Source organism: Rhynchophorus ferrugineus, unplaced genomic scaffold, assembly GCF_030347505.1.
Source record: "Rhynchophorus ferrugineus isolate W39M unplaced genomic scaffold, kcgeb_rfMv2 rfM11, whole genome shotgun sequence".
Lineage (NCBI taxonomy): Eukaryota > Metazoa > Arthropoda > Insecta > Coleoptera > Curculionidae > Rhynchophorus > Rhynchophorus ferrugineus.
The window spans coordinates 698,402-719,763 of NW_027472590.1; the positions used below are offsets into that span (position 1 = coordinate 698,402).

The 21,362-nt window shown below is 35.0% G+C and overlaps 3 protein-coding genes across 3 annotated transcripts in view; 1 reads left to right on the plus strand and 2 right to left on the minus strand.

Moving 5' to 3' along the window:
- The window catches only part of LOC143204831 (brachyurin), a 75,807-nt gene that overhangs the window by 29,136 nt on the left and 25,309 nt on the right, over positions 1 to 21,362 (plus strand). The window lies entirely within an intron of this gene.
- On the minus strand, positions 2,792 to 4,482 carry LOC143204505 (uncharacterized). Its single transcript, XM_076417053.1, has 3 exons — positions 3,830 to 4,482; positions 3,309 to 3,563; positions 2,792 to 3,258 (listed from the first exon to the last, which is right to left on the minus strand). Exons 1-3 carry the CDS (start codon positions 4,473 to 4,475, stop codon positions 2,825 to 2,827), a joined length of 1,335 nt encoding a protein of 444 aa, XP_076273168.1. The 5' UTR covers positions 4,476 to 4,482; the 3' UTR covers positions 2,792 to 2,824.
- LOC143204622 (odorant receptor 10) lies at positions 10,072 to 12,464 on the minus strand. Its single transcript, XM_076417302.1, has 8 exons — positions 12,363 to 12,464; positions 11,374 to 11,615; positions 11,006 to 11,325; positions 10,777 to 10,944; positions 10,631 to 10,730; positions 10,475 to 10,573; positions 10,265 to 10,420; positions 10,072 to 10,210 (listed from the first exon to the last, which is right to left on the minus strand). Exons 1-8 carry the CDS (start codon positions 12,427 to 12,429, stop codon positions 10,160 to 10,162), a joined length of 1,203 nt encoding a protein of 400 aa, XP_076273417.1. The 5' UTR covers positions 12,430 to 12,464; the 3' UTR covers positions 10,072 to 10,159.

Genomic DNA, 21,362 nt, shown 5'->3' on the forward strand with positions numbered 1-21,362 from the left:
CATAACCTTGCCAGCCGCCTGTTACGTTTTTCCACGCTTTGGAGTGGGTTGATCGTGTGCAGTCCACTCAGATGACTGTCGATTGAACTTTGGTATGAAGTAATGGAGCCATGTTTCATCCATTGTCACAGATCGACGCAAAAACTCGGGTTTATTACGCTTGATCATATTCAAACACTGCTCCGAATCATCAACTCGTCGTTGTTTTTGATCAAAAGTGAGCTCGCGCTGCACCCTCTTTGCACAGAGCTTTCTCATACCCAAATATTCGTGAATGATATGATGCACACGTTCAGTTGATATCTTTAGAGTGTCTGCTATCTTATTCAATTTTAATTTACGGTCATTCAAGATCATTTTGTAGATTTTTAAAATGTTTTCGTCGGAAACAACGTATTTTGGGCGTCCACTGCATTTACCGTCTTCGGTGCTCATTTCACCACGTCTAAACTTAGCATACCAATCCTGGATGATTGATTTTCCTGGGGTAGTATTCGGAAGCCCGGCATCAAGCCAAGTTCTTCCTTCAACTCTATGTTTTTCCTTCAAAAAGCAATATTTTGTCAACACACTGAATTCCTTTTTATACATTTTTTTTCAGAGTAATAAAAGTTGCTTCAATCAAAATGCTATAATTAACAAACTAATGATCCGACAGCTGTCAAAAAGATACACGTATCTTTTGAGGGTTAGGGCTAACAAAAAACATATGGACTTAATTCTAGTAACGCCATCTATGTGTCAGGCCGAGAACTTTTCGATTGACCTGTTATTAAGAAAAATAATCATTTTCTCTCAGGACATGCTTCATTTACCTAAACAAATTGTATTATCCACAATTTGTAGTTTCAACGGACAGTGGAGGTGTCGATGATGAACCATTCAGTAGTTAATCCTGTTAAAAATACTATTATCCTACAAAAGAAACTCCAAAACAAACCCCCAACTATATTTACATGCAATATTCATGTATGTAACGGGGTTATCCTAACCTCCGACGACAAATATAATAAATAACACGTACACGGCGCCCGGTTTGATTATTCCGCACGCCGCGCATCACCAAATTGTCTCCGAGGTACCCTCCGAACCCGACTATATCTCTATTTCCTAACGAAATAAGCGTTATTAGACTGAAATAGGTCGGTCCTTTTCACCCTTCCGCGTGGCGTCGCCTCGAATCTTGTTAAGAGCAAGAGAACGGCCAGAAGGAGAAGGACCCGGGCAGAAATTAATAAACCTCCCCACCCCTCCCGCCTGCCGCTGTCGTCTTCCGCCCTCTCGTCCACACCACCCCGCCATACCGCCCCCGCCCCCCCGGCGGAGATAAGGGTGTCGTCTGGCGTAAAGACATGTTAAGAATTCGAGGTCCAGATTGGGGTAGTTGTATAATTCGAGCCGGGAGCCTTAATCGTTTCGGGGGTGGCGGGCGAGGAGAGGGGGAATCGGGGGTGAAGTTCGGGGAATTGTTTTATTAAAACTGGAATTGATTTCATTTAGAATAATCTGGCCATCGGGTCGGTTTATGAGATGAGAAAAATGGTTCCTGACCATTCGCCCAACTAATTATATAAATAAATACGCAGATAATCCCATCTCCCATCAATCGGTAGTTTGTGATTTGTATAATTAACTAGATCCGAGAACAGGCCAGTTTCCGTCACCCGTTTCAATTAATGCTTAGATATTTATATAGCAATTAAAATGTAATTTAAACATGCTTTTCTATCAATGTAGATCGAGGCTATGTAATTATTAAAACGTTAAATATATAACGTGTGTTGAAACAAAGATTTAAACTGAAATATGCTAAATATATTATGTTTGCCAATTACACACTAAATAGATACCAATTGGAATAAAATTTTAATACTTCCCAGATAAATCTAATAAGTTTCAGAACGCATAATATCTCAAGAAGTCTAACATTAAGTCTTCAGTCACGTATCTTGCAACTTTCTCTTAAATACCAAACAGTATTCAGTGCCTATCTTCCAAATAGAGCTTTGTAAGCCAGTTATCCAAAATTTGCCTAGAAAATAAATTTGTAGGAAGAAAAATTAATTTGATCAAAATGACAAAACAATAATTTGATGCAATGGGGTAAAAAAACCCATCAAGATTAATTCCCATCTACATGACTAAATCCTAGAACATATCAGGGTAGTGCTGGAAAAGATGTTCTAAATAAAACTGAGTAAATTAGGTAAAGAAAAAGGAATAAATACAGAAAAGGGAAGTAAAAGTATAAGTGTAACGAAGCTAATAATAAGAAGAAATATACTAAAATGTGCTAAGTAAAGGCTATGACATCATATAGCGAGGTAGGTTCATTATATCAACAAGACAGAATCGTAAATCGCAAAATTAAAGCAGAGTAAAAAAGGACAAAACTAAAAAAATATATATAGAAATAATAAGGGCCTAATAAATCAAAGCAAATAACAACATGTCACTAAAACTAATGATACTGAAGAGAGATTACAGAGAACGCTAAAAATCAGCAGATACATAAACAATACAAAAATAAATAGAAGAACAAGGTCAGAAAAAAGACAGAACGAGGAGGACAAAAGGAGATAAAATAAAGAACAAGTTAAAGACAAGGGCATAGGGAAGAAGTTATGTCAACAATTAAAGTAAAACCCGAAAATTAATTGATCGACAATAAAAGATCTAGATAAATCTTTTTCAGAAATAGTCAAACATGGGAGAAATTATAATGAAATGGCGAAGGAAAATTCCTTCACCATTTCATTAAAAATACGAGTAATCTTATTTTATCGATTAAAAGTAGTTCTCTTTAAATTTCGCACGATATTTATTAATTATTCTGTGTGGATTTGTTGTTTCTTTTATCTTCCACGACCGGTTGTTCGGAAGACGATTCGTGTTCGCATTTTAATCCCAGTTTAGCATCAACCGGCGGATATCTGTCGATGAAATCCAGCTGAACCAACGCTCGAGGCTGCGAATCGGGACCAACCACCTTATTCCGGACGATCTTCAATTCTGGCGGGTACCCATGATCCATCACCGAATAGAACCTGTGCTTGTAGTGATTGGTCGGATAGTAGGCCATTTGCGGTCCGTCGCTGGTAATGTATACCTTCACGTCGATAAGATCCTGCTGTAGAACGCCCGCTTTGACCGCCCGATCCAGTTTATACAGGGAACGGCTCTCCAGCACGTTACCCCAGATAAAGAACATCCTCATTTGACATGGCTTCTTGAGACTGTCAATAATTTCCGATATACCTGATAAGAAAAATAGACCTGATGATTGAAACGCGTCCCCCACGGCTTACCTTGATCCCCGATTTTGTTATCGTGAAGGTCCAATAACCGAATCCTGGAAAAGGGCAGGGTTAGGGCCAGGGCCTGAGCTCCTCTGGTGCCGACTGCGTTGGCTGATATGTTCAAGGCGATCAAGGGTGGCCTGGTTTTAAGCCATTGGGATAACAGTATGGCGCCGTGGTCTCCGATTCTGTTGGCTGACAAATTAAGCATCGACAGGCTCGGATGCCACTTTAATCCACCGAGTAATAACTCTACGTCATGTCCTAAAATAAATAGATTTTTGAATTTGCCATTTTGGTTTAATTTAATGGAAAAATCATAATTACTTTTGGAAATGCCAGAAACGGTGATGAAATGGTGGAGGAAAATTCCTTCACCATTTCATGAAAAATTATAAAAATTATAAATGTTCAACTATTATTTGAGTCTAATCTTGTTTCAATGATTAATAGATATAACTAATAAGTGCTTACCAACATATATAACAATTAGAACTAATAAATATTAGAATAAAATAATGAATCATTACCATCAAATTGACACTTCTCCACTTCAAGAATTTCTAACGTCGAGTTCAGTTTCAATAAAACCGCCAGATCGTCGGCTAGTATAGAATTATTGCTGCCCGAATAAAACGATAGGGGAATTATCCGGGATATATTGATAGATTTCAACGTACTCTTCTCGACAACTATTAACAAGCATTCGATGCTCTCGAGAGTTTGGTCGGTCTCGCCGATATCCAGTATCTCCAGAGTGGGACAGTTCTCGATGAGTTTTCCGATATATCTGGCGCCCTCGTTTCCTAGTTTATTACCCACCAATCGTATACCCTCCAGCCTCAAGCACGCCGCTTCGGATAGGTGCTTCATGCCCTCGGCGTTGAGATCGCAATGGAGTAGGTTCAGATATTTCATGTTGTTTTCTTGAACGAAATATTCCTTGGCCAGGATCTCCATGCCAAAATTGCCGAGATCGTTGTAAGCCAGATCCACGGATGTGACCTCGGGGTGCGATTTGAGGAAATTGGACAGTTCGGGCATGTCTTCGGGGTTCAGTCGGTAGCCGAATCTTTGATACAGTTCCTTGCCCCGTAATCGTAAGTGTTTGGTGCCATCGGAGTTTTTCTCGCAAAACAACTGGAAAAATACATCGTCCACTTTCTTTTTTGTCATTATTTAACGTATACTTCAGAACGACAGCGTCAATAAATTGTCATTTTTAATGAGGGATTACATAATAGACGACTAAAAACTTATTTTTTAATTTTACATTGTTATTTTCTTTAACTAAAAATATACTTAAAAACATAATATATACAATACAATACAATACATATTTTTATAGGTACTTAATTGGACATTGCAATCCACCATCCACAGCATTCGCATCTAATTATTATTTTTATTATTGCATTGCATTACAAGGCAAGGGATCAACATTTTTTGGTCTTTATAACATTTTACATAAAACGTTAATGGGCTCTAAAGATTATTCCACCACCACTATATAATTTTTAAGAGCTACCGTAGTAAAAACTCTTGGTTGTTGAAAACTTGATGGTAGTGTTAATGAAGACTAAGGGAAATTTTTTAATCAGTCATAGCGAAGTAGGTTTATTATAACAAAGAACAAAGGAGAATCGTAACAAAATACGAGACTAGAATGGAAAATCGTAGAACTAGAAAATAAAGGACAAAGTAATTAACCATAAAATGAGAATGATGGAAATTAAATTAACTAACAAGGAAAACGAATAAGGCGAAGAATATGTGAAAATATTTGAAATTTTAATGAAATGGCGAAGGAACAATCCTTCGCCATTTCATAAAAAATGACACAAAAAGCCAAACAAGGAGATATATACGAGTATACATGAAACACGAAGGTCAATTTCTTATTCAAAACCTCGACGAAGTCGCAACCCCATCGCGAAGTCGTGTAAATCCCTTAAAAAGGGCATTAAAACTAAAACGGTTTAAATTCAATCTCGGGTAGAGATCCTATCAGCTCGTCATCATAAAATAAACATCATATCGGCAGAGACATGGAGAGTTCCGGATTGAAAAAGTTTTTCACTTTCTCGCGCGCTTCGTTCCGTCACCAGCGCCCGACGGAGTAGGTGGGAAAAGTCAACGGGGCCGGATGAAATAAAGATAAAGAGTCGCGGGAAGAGGGGGCAGCGGGGGGGCGAGGTGGTCCTCAGTCGGCGGCGGAGGCGATGGAGCAACACGCGAGAACCGAAAGCGAAACGAGGACTTCATTTTAAAATTATCCCATGGCGAAATATGGTAATTTATGCGGGTTAGTCTAACAGGAAAAGGGTGGAGGGTAAGGACTCCTCCCACCGGCTTAGAATGCTTAGGACCTTCGGCGTCTATGTCGTCGGCTAAATCGTTATTTAAGAATCGCTCTTGTCTGCTCGTTTTTCTCTTTCAGCGAAGGAGAACATAAGCCTTGGATTGATTTCAACAACCAACCCGGATGTTCCCGTATCAACTTAAAGGATACAGTTTATTAAACATTTAGGAGGAATGAAGAAATACTTTATTTAATTTATAACTTCGTAGGAAAAAAATCAGTGTAAACACAATGATAAAATGGTGAAGGAAAATTCCTTCGCCATTTTATCGAAAATACTAGATAAATTGTTATATCATTTTTCAATCGGTAATAGAAGGAAACATATGCATATTATGTATTATTTACTGTTATTATGATAAAATCATAGTGAAATGACGTCCTATAAATATATCTAGTTTCCACACAATAAATTGCTGTGGGTGCAAAATCAAAATAAAACATAAAAGTCTTTTTAAATAAAAATAAATTGACTAGATTACACAAAAATATAACCCTTAACTTATCGATACAATAATTTTTCTTCAGAATATAGTTGAAGATCATGACATGCGTCCCATTTATTCCATATATCAAAACGGCAAAATTGTTCATTCATTCGTCATTTCCAGACATTTCCTTGTTACCTTTGTTCAAATTAAGATATATTTATGGAAGTGGCAGTGTGTATGTAAAATTTGACAGATAATTTGATGCTATAGCCATTTCTGCTCAGAATATACTTTTTTGCAAATCAATATATTTTTTAGGAAAACTAACTATAAAAATATAAAAACAATTTCGCAAATATCTTGAAGATTGTTTAGTAAAGAACAAATCTAATAGGTTCTTTGTTTTTTGCAGCATTATTTTGATATTATACAGTAGTTGCAGGTAATCTTGTGATGTTAACATTTTTTATATTTTTTCTATATATATACTCATAAAATATCGCGATTTTTTGCCAACTCTTGTTCAAATAAAGATATTTCAATAAAGCTAGTACCATAGACGTAAAATTTTATATTAAATTTATCGGTATTACCAAATTTATTTAAAATATATTAACATGAATATGATTTGGGAAAAATTGCTTAAACCTTACTTTTACAAATATCTCAAAAAATGTTTAGTCCACATTAAAGCTAATGGTTTTATCGTCTTTTTCAGCAGAATTTTGATAATACACTGAAGTTTTAGACCATTTCGATGTACAAAAACTTTCGGCTATTTTTCCATATTTATACTCATGAAAAATAACGGGGTTTTTGCCATTTTCAGACCTTTTCTTATAACTCTTGTTCAAAGGAAGATATACTAATAAAAATAGCAACATATATGTAAAATTTTGTACTCAATTTGACCGTTTTATCAAATTTGCTTAGTATAAATTTGTTTAAAATATATTGATATTAATATGATTTTTGGGAAAAATTGCTTAAACCTTATTTTTACAAATATCTCAAAAACTTTTTATTTAACATTGAAACTAATAATATCATCATCTTTTTCAGCATAATTTTAATAATACACTGAAGTTTCAGACCATTTTGAGGTACAAAAGTTTTTGGCTATTCTTCCATATATTCAGGAAAAATAGCGACTTTTTGCCATTTTCAGACTAATTCTTATAACTCTTATTCAAAGGAAGATATACCAATGAAATTAGCAACATACATATGATTTTAGAGAAAAATTGCTTAAACCCTGTTTTCACAGATGTCTCAAAAACTGATACTATGGAATTTTTCAGCATAATTTTGAGTCTATTTTGGGAGTCTTTTTCCATACTTTTTTCATCATGAGACATTCAGTTTTATTAAAATTAGAAAAGTATAAGTAAAATTGCATAGTCAATCTTACAGTATTATCATAGATAAGGAAATAACTTCATTAATAATTATTTTACTAGTACAATGAACAATGCGATCCAATCCTGGTTAAAACCTCGAGTTTAATCGTAAACTTTCGCACGCCACCCTGCAGCTGCCGGTCGTAGTAGCGACAATTGGCGAGCGACCGAAACTTCTCCGGAAGATTAATCAGCTCCGGATCGGGTTTTACTTAAAGCCCGAAAATATCTCGAAATAACCATCGGAACGATTGCCTGGCCGCGGATTCGGAACCGCGGAAATAATCCGCTTAAAATAATTCCCCGCCGCTTGCAGTCGAGTCCTCGTCCGTCCCTTCACCCTTCCGTTCGGATTTTGACGCTTCAACGTAGCTCACTATCTCGTCGTGATGAAAACGAAGGAGATTTATGGATCTAACAGAGGGAGAAGTCTACAGTCGTGATTAGTTCTGTTGTTTTTGTCGATGTAGCTTTTGAATTGGATCTGATTTACAAAACTAGCGGCAAAATAAAGTAACTAGTTATTGAGTTTACTTTAAAGTTTAAAATATTTACTCTACAATCCCCAAAAACCGATATACCTAGCATTTGTTGACTTGAAAAGACCATTTGACACAGTAAAAAGAGAAACAATATGGTTTATATTAGAAAAAAAAAGTAATACAATTGTAAGAATAATTCAAGAAATACATTATATATTAATAAAAACAAGTAAATCAAATCATTTACAGAAAATCTTGAATATAACACTAAAAGAACATGGAATGATAATGAATAAAAGCCAAACAAAAGTCATATTCATGGGAGGTCCAGAAGTAATTACATTTATGTATTAAGGTATAGAACTCCAATGTCAGGATTTGAGAAACCATGGATTTTTACTTCATTATAAATAGAATAATCATTAGTAAGACGGATAATATCAAACAAGATCAAAGTGGTACAAACAAAAAATGGTACAAACATAAAAAAGTGTACAAAACTAATTACAGATCATTCCTAACATTCTGTTGCGAGACATGGATATGGCCAAATAGAGATAAAAGTAAAATGCAAACCGAAATATAATATCCAAGAAGAACCAGCGATGCGAGAAGGATAGACAGGGTGAAAAAGAAATTAGAGAAGGGATCAATATTGGATCTATAGAGGTATCTAGAGAGATGAAACAACTCAGTTGGTGGAACCAGATGGCTTATATTAGTCTGGGTAACACATGGTCATTCTAGTCTGAAAATTAATATTACATTTCCTTATCTGCCTATTTTTCAGCCAATAATTGCTTCAGTTTAATGAGTTGATGAAAATATTTTTTATTAACTTACTAGAATAAATTTTGCCTTATCTTTTCCCCTTTATTTAGCTCTGAGGTTATATTTTTGACCAACAAAATCGTCACTTAGGTAGTTCTTGTGTTTACCATGGATTATCATCCAGTGACACCCCCAATTCTTCTTTTTATATCTATTTATCTATATATCTATCTTTATATTATTATTAGTATACATATATATGGAAAATAGATGAAATTTTGCTGTTGATTGCCCTCAAACAAAGCAATATGATTGCATATAACGCGAGAGCGTAGCATTTAATTCGTGCGCTATCAAATAATAATGTAAAAGCCGCAACGGCAATTTGTCAGTCATATATTAGTAAATTTATTTCGTTTATTCCAGAATTATACATAATGCCATTCGTTAGCATCGAGAAACATCCGATACGTATATGTATTTTATTAAATGATTCCAGTGGTTGGCGTATTATTCTCGCTTTGTTTGTAATTACCTAATAAGTGTTATTAAATCACTGCCAGTTTCATTTGTTACGAAAAAATTGATTCCGAAATACATATTACCAAAAATTCAAGCTCCAAATAGACCGTTGATTACATTTCTCTTAATTAACTTTAACATCTTCAGATCTCACTCCGTTATTAAACTACTAATTATCCAGATCTAGAATCATGCGTTTTTTAGTTATTTTATACACTATGAAAGGAAACACTCTGCTCAACATATATACGAGTATAGTTATATGTAGGAAACCCACACGTGTTTCTTTCACTTCAATTCGCCGGCTTCCTGCGTCCAATAAAATAGGGAGCTCGATATCCGCAAAAGAAGTTTATCGTTCTGGCAAACCTGGCAAAGCCGTTCCCAGCTACATGGAACGCTTTCCCCTTGAAGCTTGGAAATTGAGTCGTCCCTTTCGGTCTCGCGATTTCCGCTGCGGCGACGACGTGCACTTTTGTCGTTCCGCTGACACGGTTGCCGCAGGGCAATGCACGCGACTGCAGAATCAAAAATACATCGTCCTCGCTAAGGTTTTCATGGATAATATCTCTATTTTTGTTCATTTATAACTTTATACGCGACAGGAATAATCTCCATCTATTTTTTAGAGAGATTCAGATTCATTCTTCTTATAACTGGCCTGAAAACGACTTAAATATGACTGGAACAGAAGTTTTGTCTATTGAACTTAACGAAAAAATCCCAAAAATATTTAAAATAACACCTGAAACGAAATCAATAAATCGGCACGGCATATTGTTTTTGTAAGTGCTTTATCTTTATTAACAAACTAAACTATGGTGTTTTAGAATAAATAAGTTTGATATTAACAATCATCTCATGTACTATTTAATGTAAAACATGAATGTTGTTATTTATTATTTATGATTAAACACAAAAACGAGTAAATTGTTTTGTAGATCTAAAAAATTATTGTATATAACATAGATTATGACTATCGGTATTCAAAAAGTACCTTCAAAAGAACGTCAAACTGTACGTTTCCTATGGTGCCTATCCTCAACATCACAGGTTTTTGAGTTCTCATTATAACAATCCTAAGGGATTTCTGGACCACCAGGTCACAATTGTACCAGTTGCTTTGATACGCAGAACTCGCAATTTTAGCACTCTACAACCCAAATGTTGTCTCAAACATTAGACATTTATAAGATACTCAGTTTACCTCAAATGCTATCTCAGTACCGCACCAATATAGCAAATAGAGCTGGATGTTTAGAGTAAAACAAAATAATGAGACAGCTATTTGTTCAAGGCCAGAAACCTAATAAGGTCAAATCATAAAATATTATAGCGAGAACCCTAGATAAGATCCACTTACATTCATCAGTTGGAATATCACCATCGCTAGCTGAAGAGAGGACACCATAAAATCACAAAACATCACAATATTCATGCATTCATTCAGCTCAGTCATCATCCTAAAAATTATAATGTCGATTCGGCTAAAATGGATTAGGAACAAACCTTAAAATGTGCTGATGTTCTTTAATCCATTCACCAAGAGACTGTTGAGGATCACTAGAGGAGAAAACTTGGCTTATAGTATATTGCAGGATCTTAAACTGCCCTCTAATAAAAATCAAGACGGATAAATAATAAGCCTGAGTATACACAATATAGAATGTGCCATAACTAAAACGAAAATGGTTTTTTGAAAATAATTCTTTCAGAAGACAATCATTTATTTTCGTACAAGCACGGCAAAATTTGAAAAGCATATGCAAACCAATGGTATTGCTGAGTATCAAAGGGATACCAACTGGGAATAATCAAATTCCCACCGAATATTTCCTTTTGATTCGTGGCACCAGTTAGTAAAGCGGGACGGATTAAATACGTGGAAAATCCCGATATCCCCATCACTGTTAAGTAGATTTCGATTTTCTTTGATATACTGGCATTGTTTTTGTATATAGTGATGACGGTCTGGTTTTTTGATGATAAAAGTTGCTTCTCTGTCTTCTGGATTTCATTGATAATGTTCAGGAATTTGTCGGTTTTGTACACACAAACCTTAAACTTGAGAACGTAAAGATTTGAGAGAAAAAAATTGATATTTACCTTTAAAATATTCATAAAATATGCGACAGTCGGTCCAGCAACATAGGCAACAGCCAGAACATTTGTAGTGAACGATACACCAAGTTGCACAAACATCGTTGCGACAAACATACAGAAGTAAGAAAATATTAAGTAGTAATAAATCTGGTAAAATATCAGACGGGTTCCAGTCCAGTTAACAGGCCAGATGCCCAACAACGTCATATACTTCTTGGTGAGGGACATGTGAAATTCTTTGTGACCTGAAAATAATAATATAAATTAAGAAAGATTGTTCTTCTTATCCAAGGTAAGTATTACATTTATTATTTAACAACGCTAAATAACGGACAATAAATTAAAAAAGTGCGAATCATACCCTAATAAATGTTGAAGTAAATTTAATAAAATTATTTTCTAATATGTTTCCCATATATTTTAAGTCACAAAATCGGTAATTACCCGGATTGTTAATTAACTTTGAGGTATTTCAATATCTTAAGCATTTGATGGTGGAGTTCAGATATAAAATGCGAACAACATTATAAGTCATTTTTTTGGGTCAAAATATACCGTTATTTTAGCATTTATGAAATATATAGTGCTGTGTGATGAATATTTGGGTATATTCTATCACTCAAAGCAATCAAACATCTCACACAAGTCACAGTGAATAGTTAGTTTCCTTTTCCTTTGGGACGTATAGTTCTTACCGCATATTAAATATAAACTGACATTTTAACTCGACAAAGACGACAGAGAGACAATGAGGAACGAAATAGTTTTATTTTTATTAAAAAAAAATTCAGAAATTCTTACAGTAAAACTAATGTGTTAAATTTTACGTTAAATTACCTTACCAGCACCTTCTACAACGCATCGACAACTTTCAGAACATCCCGGGTAAAGAGAGAGCAAATGACTAGGCGTCATGTCGCTCGGTTGCAGAAGAGCTCGAGGCTTTTATCTTGATTAAAATATTAATATTGAGTTTATAAGCAAAAACGTACCGTCCTCCATGCCGGTGGGGGAATTCCTTTTGCCCGACTGGCAACTGGATCCTGACGCAATGATCATTATTCGTCATTAGAGGTAATTATACTGTCCTGCTTTATTAATGGGCTACGTTGATATGAAGAAAAGAGCCGCAATTAACTGAGAAATTAGAAGGTTTTTAAAAAATGATTACCGAATATATTAGAAAAATGGAAGGAGGAGAAAAATAAACGTTCTTGGAATAATATAGCACAAATAGAAATTAGTTTGAATTAGTGAGTGACTGAAAATTTTATATCCATTCAGATTTTACAGAGTGTACAAATAAATTTCGGATGTGCTTCTGAATATTTAAAATTTTTTCAATGATAAATATATTCATATCAGCTTGAACTAGATGCAATTGAAAAATAATAACATATTTATCAAAAATATATATACAAAAACGTCATATTAATGCTAAAATTCCACTGTGTCGTTGAAATTAAATTAACTGTCGCCAGTTGATGGTGATGGGGGGAAGGTAGCGCGCTGATTCGAAGCCAATTTTGTGCTCAAGAATCTGGCTGAATGTTAGTTCACTGTCATATAACTAATAGACAAATTTGCCTCTGGAGACGCGCTATTGTTGTATATACTGTATCAGGTCTTGACGCTTTACGTCACCAGATGCTTTATACGTTACACGAGTCACATTGCTAATTGTTGTTCCAGATAACAGGGGTGAGTCAACTAGACTAGACGTTTATTTCCGTTATTACCACTGGTTATCACGGAAATACTGTCAAAAATTGGTTAATTAATTCAAACATATACTTTATGTAGTTAATGTGGACCAGAAATAAATGTGAAAGAAGAACCAGTTGAAAAATATCATATTGCAATAAGATGGTTGTGACAAAATCACTACAGTATCCTTTACAGATTGCAATTATACACAGTTACGATGCTTTATGAAAGCTGGCGAATCAATAGGAAGCGTACTAATAATATTTTGAAAACAAAAAGTCAATTTTGCAACTTCGATGTTCTTAAAGCTTGAAAAAAAAATCACTAGAGAATTATAATAACATCAAAAATTAAATATATCAAATGCTACTGAAGTTTTCTGTTCCCTAGCTAGTTTCCGAACACTTTGAAATGTGTTCTTTTCTACTGGACTTTCTGTAATAAACTGGCATATTTTTATGTGTTGCTGCTCACAAGAGTTGTAGTTATTTTTAGGTTAATTTTATTTTTATAAAAGTTTGTTAAGATAATATAATAATTTATTATTTAATACAAAAATTAATAACAAAGAATACGAAAGTGTTTTACCGAAAATGATATGTATGAAAGAAGAAATGAGGAGAATTATTGATGAAACAGGCGAAACCAAATTTATGCAGCTGATGGACGTATACATTACAACATTATGGGAGCTGAAGAATGAAGAATTACTTTATGGTTATATTATTTTTGCAGGTATTGCAAAAGTCCTTGGACAATTGCCTAAAAACAAACACCCTATAAAAGAATGCTAGGATAACAGTTAGAAAACTATTAGATTCATTAGATAATTTGATTGATTTGAAAATATGGAAAATGATTATCGATATTGAACGACTATTAATAACAATCAAAATAAAATAATTATGAGAGCCTATAAGAAGACTCACAAAAGATAAGTACATAATACATACAGTCTTACAGCATTCAGGCAAGTTTGTGTATCGTAATTAGATTACTATTTTTGTTTGTTTAATTCAATTTATTGCAATAAAATGTATTACACGAAATATTATTTCAATTCTTATGCTCCATTTATCTGCTCTGGATAGTTATATAACTCGAAAGAAATAATAAATCACAAACTACTTTGTATTAACTACATCTCATATTTATACTATCCTACAAATGCAAGACATTTCATTCAAACATCTACAGTTATAGGTTAAGTTATAAGTATAAACATATAAAAATATGACCATTTTTAATCTTTATCTTTACTATAATCTTCAAACAAAATCTGTTTTCATTTTATTTAACATAAATATCCATGTGTACAATGAAATACATTCAAAATTATAACATTTAATATTTTTGCATTGTCTGTTACTAATATTCTCTATTAAATAATAAATAATCATATTACCTCAACAATAAATTAGCAGTTCTGGCTGATCAACAATCACGTTACGATTCTTTTACGGGTCCTACGAATAGTAGGTTCTGATATGACAGGTAAAAATGCCACGAATTCAGATTAATTTAAGCAATATTTCGATGTCATACTCAATCGTTGAAAACTGATATATGCTTATAACAGGTCAATTGAAAAGTCCCCAGCCTGACATATAGATGACGCTACTAGAATTAAATCTATACGATTTTAGTTAGTCCTAACCCCCAAAAGATGCGTGTATAAATTTGACAGCTGTTATGGCAATTTATATAATGTTATGAATTATGGCATTTTGAGTGAAGCAACTTTTATCATTGTGAAAAAAAAATGGATAAAAAAAGGAATTTTGCGTGTTGATAAAATATTGCTTTTTGAAGGGAAAAATACAGTTGAAGCAAAAACTTGGCTTGATGTCGAGTGGTGGTGAACGCAGTGGACGTCCAAAAGAGGTTGTTAGCGAAGAAAACGTTTAAATCTACAAAATGATTTTGAATGATTGTAAATTGAAATTGAATGAAATAGCTCTAAAGATATCAACTGAACGTGTACATCATATCATTCACGAATATTTGGGAATGAGAAAGCTCTGTGCAAAGTGGGTGCCACGCGAGCTCACTTTTGACCAAAAACAACGACGAGTTAATGATTCGGAACAGTGTATGAAGATAATCAAGCGTTAAACTCGAGTTTTTGTGTCGATATGTGACAATGGATGAAACACGGCTCCATAATTTCACTCCGAAGTCCAAATCGACAGTCATCCGAGTGGACTGCACACGATGAACCCGCTCCAAAGCATGGAAAAACGCAACAGTAGGCTGGTAATGTTATGGCGTCTGTGTTTTGGGATGCGCATGGAATAATTTTCATTGACTACTTTGAAAAAGGAAGGACCATCAATAGCGACTATTACAAAGCATTATTGGACCGTTTAAGGGACGAAATCGCCGAAAAACGGCCGCATTTGAAGAAAAAGAAAGTGCTGCTTAACCAAGACAATGCACCGTGTCATAAATCAGTGAAAACGATGGCAAATTGTAACATTTAATATGTTTACATTGTCTATTGCTAATTTTCTCTACTAAATAACAAATAATCATTTTACTCCAACAAGAAATTATCAGTTCTTCTCAGTTCTCTCTCAGTTCGCTATTATTATTTAACGGGTTCTACGGGTAGTAGGCTCTAAAATGACAGGCAAGAATGCCACAAATTCGAATTTCTTTGAGCAAGAGTATGGAATCGTTGAAAACTGATATATGCCCATATTAACCATACCGTATCTAATATTGACCACCGCCAGTCGCTTTACCGCATATCTCCCGAACAAATGCATCCCGGGATGGGATAGGAGATCGGGACACACAGCGTGGGCGGCTCTAGGCGCTGGGCCGGCGCTCCGATATCTTTTAATCAAGTCGCATCCTCGGAATCCCGGCCCGAGTTAGGGAAAAGTCCATTTTTTCGACTTTATCCGATTACCTTATACTTTACCCCGAACATGTGTGTGCTTTATAGGGATTTGTAGTGTGTTCTTCGAGGCCGATCGACTTTTTATGTGCGCCCCCCTCCCCCTCTTCGTCCGTCCGCCGACCCCCGTAAACAGGATATCGAGATAAATGGAATCATTCGTAAACATTTTTTTATTTGCTCACGGCTCCCCCTTTGTTTCTTCGCCGTTGTTTGATTATCATAAAAAAGCAACCCCGAAATAATAGAATATCCGGGTTCTCTCGACCGAGGCTATTACGGTAAACGATGTTCCTCGATGGGAGACGGCACTAGCGCACGCAAATATAGAACGGAGCTCCTTCTTCATCACATAGATATACCTACACCTTATGCTATGCTTTAATACTATTCAGAGGACATAGTCTAACATGTTAAAGGATGAGTTAAGAGCGAAAACGCATAGTAGAAAACGCAGGGTAAAGAACAATACAGTTCGGTGTTTGTTATCACTTTTTCCAGACTTCTAATGAGTAGTATCTAATATTAAGACTTAAATAGGTTGTGTATACAAGAGAACAACTAGCCAAGAGCTAAAATATGCAAAAAAATCCATAGAGTAAAGAGAAATAAAGATTTTATGCAGGCTTGGTTGGCGAAGTGGTAAAGGCGACACGACGGTCCACCTCCTGTTGCGATGGTCGCGTGTTCGAATCCTGCTGGGGCATGGTCGTAAATTTATATTTGTGATTGTCTTAGGCAAGAGTCCAAAATCCGACAAGGAAAATGATGCCAGTCACGCCAATAACCAGGCTGCGTAAGTCCGGATATATTCTGGGATGGTTTCTAAGTTGGTCACTCGCTAGTCGGTAAGCTTATACCGACGACCGTGGTTTGGAGCCCACTGTAAACTACAGGTCCAGTCCAGATAAACCCTCGTTGGTAAAAGTGGATTTTAAAATATATAAAAAAAGATTTTATGACCCTTATTACCTTGTCTATACTTTTAATAAGTAGTATATACTATGAAGACCTAAATATATTGTGTACACATGAGTATAATACTGGATATTCCGGAATATTAATTAATAACTATATACAACTTTAATCTATCTCATTTTTGCTGATATTTTTGTCATATATTTACCTCCAGTGAGTTTCTATGATAAAGTCTAAAGTTTAAAAATGCAAAAAGAAGAGTCAAGAGCTAAAATAGGCAGAAAAATCCGTAGAGTAAAGGGAAATAAAGATTTTGTGGTCCTTATTGCCTCATTTATGCGACACATATTAAGTAGTATCTGATATTAAGACCTACATATTTTGTGTATACACGAGGATAATCCTGAATATTAACTAATGATTAAATATAACATTAATCTATCCTATTTTTGCTGATGTCTTCCTCATAGTTTTATACCTGATAAGTTTTTGTAATAATGTCTAAAGTTTTAACGTGTAAAAAGAAGAGCTAATGCTGAATAGACGCCGTAGGTCGCAGAAAACGTCACGGTATAAAGAGAAACGATGAATGCGAGAAGCTGAAAGGGCTATTTTTGTTTAAACGCCAACCGGGAACTGTTTATAATTTAATAACGTTGTTTGTTGCTCTATGCACCCGGAGTTGGCGCGAAATTTCTAAACGAGCGAAAGAATGTCAGCCGCGATTAAATTTATCCCCGTTTACACTTTTCGGGCTTTCTTTATTGAATGTCTCTGGGCCGTCGCCCGCGCTGCAGGCGTTTCTTTTCGTTTTCCACCGGTTATAATTCGTAATTTATAGTACAGACGGTGGCCCCCAGCTCGCTAAGGATAAAGTTACGTTGATCGCCGCGAAAACACTAGCTCTATTATGCGCTAAAATATCACACGGAGGTCCAAATTTATTACCCTTTAATTAGTTTTAACTGCAGATTCAGACTCTCTAATGGTTGATTTAATTCCGTTACAGACAGATGTTAACAGGAGGAATAGAAACTATCAGATTAACAGTTGAATAGATGATGGAGCTGTACAATAGAAATAGAGATTTTAAAGCACTTGTTATGTCTTCAATCGAACTTTTTAGTTCAAACTGCTAAACTCAATTAAATTAACGCCCGTTAGCCAAGTCAGATGGAAGTTCAGCAATAATATCAAAGATTAACGTTATGGTTAATTCTTAATGCGTTCGCTGTCGATCGTGGACCAAATGCTTACCCTAGAAGCCGACTATATTGTTTCTGATTATAACTGAGGTCAAATTTTATTGCCGATGGCGGCATAATGCGCGAGCGCGTGGCGAATAAAAATGAACAGAATATAATTAATATACCATAACAAAATTATATATATATAATGGGAATGAATCAACAACTAAAATAAGATAAAGAAATATTCAGCAGAAAAACAAGAAAAAGATACAAACAAATGACCCATTTTTTATTAGAAAGAACACTTGGTCTATGAACTAAGTGACAGAAATCTAATGAAATATAAGAGTATATACATGCAGTAATCTATAACAAAATAAACCTTTTTGGGACACCATGTGAATCGTCGAACCTAATACCGTCATCTCTTATTGAACAACCTATAATATAACGCATACATAATCGATCTAACAGGGTTTATTTCCACCCCGAACGGATAGCGAACCCGGCATTTTCGCCAGTCAATTCCGACCCTTTTTATTTATTCCTGCAAGGTAACAACATATTAGGAAAAAGGAAACCCCGTCGCCTGCCTCGGCCGAAATAAGATAAACAGACGTCGCAGGACGGGCAGGGCACGGCTTCTATTAGCTCTCGTAGCGTCCGCCGGACCTTGACAACGCAGCGGAATGCCGTTGGGCGAAGACGGAAGGCACGTCAACTATGCCACGTAGTGGACCTTCCAGTCTCGCAGCGTTACGCGTCGAAATTGCGGGAAGGTCTTCTCGCTTTTAATTTATCACCTGCCCTCTTATTAGAAAAACTTTGAGTTTGGGACTGTCAACTGACTACTTGGCGTCTCCAATAGCCCTCGATTCGACACTTTGAAACTGGAAAATAAGAAATGATGAAGGCGCACGCGAATCATCTGTTATTAGCTCCTAAGGAAGCGTTAATAACAAGAAGGAAAATAAGGAAAGGAAAAGGTAAATGATGAAGGAAAATGACGGCCTGGGTTTTCAGCGGGTTTATTTGCAACCTCCTGAATTTGAACCACTTGACCGCACGATCGAGCTGCTTCTGTAAACGTTTCTCGTCTTAAAATTCACTCATGTTATATTATTCTCATGATTTAGCTCCATCAAGCACCCAGTTAATAAATAAGTCAAATAAAATAAACAAGTTTTCATTTTCCCTGAAAGATCTAACTATTTCTTGACCACGGTAGTATCTCAAATTTGTTTCTCACTGTCACTGTCGTAAATATCATCTTACTGCAATTTCTGACAGAAAATAAACAGGTGATCGTGTATCATCTCTTTATATCGCATGATATTCCATCTATATAAAAAAAAAGTAGAACATTTTTCATTTAACGTCAAGTAAGTTTCCAGACAGAGATGGACCGTGCGATCTCGAAAAGGCCGAAAACTCAAAAACGTCCCATATCCCATGAATATTCAAATAAAGATAAAAACCTTGGTTGCCTCGTGCGGTATATAAACATAAAAAACCCGACATAAAAAACTTCTTTGCATAAAAAGCCCACCGACGTAAATAAAGTTCTTAAATAAAAACGGGAATAGTAAGTTAGTTCCTGGAGCAAATATACATCTCCAGAAACAATAAAATAAAATTTACATTCGGTCCAGTCACCGTCAGCTTTGTATCGCGTTTTTATTTGCCGATGATGGCCCTTTTCCTTCGAATCGGTTGCTTGTTGATGGTCAAAATCGTTTTACTGATCATAATTTCCTATGAATGTTTTGTATTTGAATAAAGGATATTACACATTGTTTATTGTATAGAGATTTCGGTGATGCAATTGGTATATCTTCCTTTATACAGAATTTTCAAAAACATTTTTAATTGTCTTAATGAGCAAATGTAATAGGACAAGCACATTCTTCAGTTTTGATATTTGAATAATTATATTTTAAATATAAGCAAAAAATGGTAATAATTTTTTGTAGTTGAAAAGGCAATATATATTTATTTGTTATCACTATTACCTGAAAATGAGTAATACCGTCATTTTTAGCACTATATTTTATATATATACTGATATTTTCATCGATATATCTTAATTTAAACTAAAGTTGGAAGGTAAAATCTATGGAAAAGGTGCAAAAAAATTGTTTTCTAAGCAAACTATGAATTAATATGAAAAAAATATGAATAATTATTTCGAATAAATCAATTATCTATAAAAATTCGAGATATCGATATTTTCGAGATATATATAGATATTTTTTTATTTTGTTTCCCTGTATAGTACTATATATGTACAGTAAATCTCTAGCAATATTTTATAAATAGCAGAGTATTTTGTTATTTGTTCTTCGTTTTCTATATTTTAAAGTCTCCTTTTACCAATTAGGTTTTTATCTGGAGTGGACCTATAGTTCAACGTAGGCTCCGAACCACGGTCCTCGATATTAAGACTATCTATTGGCGAGTGACCAATTTAGAAATCACCCCAGAACACATCCGGTCTTACCCAGTCTGGTTACTGACGTGACTGGGATCATTTTTCTTGTCGGATTTTGCAGTCTTACTTAGGACAATCACAAATATTAAACAATCACAGACATAAATTTACGACCATGCCCCAGCAGGATTCGAACCCGCGATTATCGCAACAGTAGGTAGTATTTTCTGTTTATTTCATGTTGTAGATCTTTCCCACCACATATAATTCTCACAATTCGTTGTATTCGTGTTTTTTTTTTGGTTCTTTAGGCCATTATTTATCAATAACCATAATATCAGGATGATTTCGATAAGGAAAATCAACATCACCAAAAGTTTCTAAAAGTTTTTGAATTACTTATGCAGCAGATTTCTTCAAATTAAACTACATAAATTGTGCATATATGAATGAATGATTGTTATTGTAAGTAAACAAATGTTAAAATCATCCAATTTAACGGATTATTTTCTGTATATATGTCCTATCGTCATAACGATTAGCAAAATACATGAATATATTTCATAATCAGGCCAACTTCTGGCATAGTAACCCAAAAAAATTAAGGACCCGTAGATGTAAACCCGTCGAATCATTTCCCAATTAAAAAGTTCTAATTAGTCCGATTGATGTCTGGAAAACGAGATCGTAGTTAGCGGCGGGAAGGCGCCGGACGAAAACAAGCGGCGGAAAAAAAACCGCGAGCGATATCCGGAAAAACTCGGAATGGAAAAAAAGCGAGAGGGCGCCACGTGAAACAATGGACGAACGTCCCCGAATCGCGCGTACAAAAGAATAAATT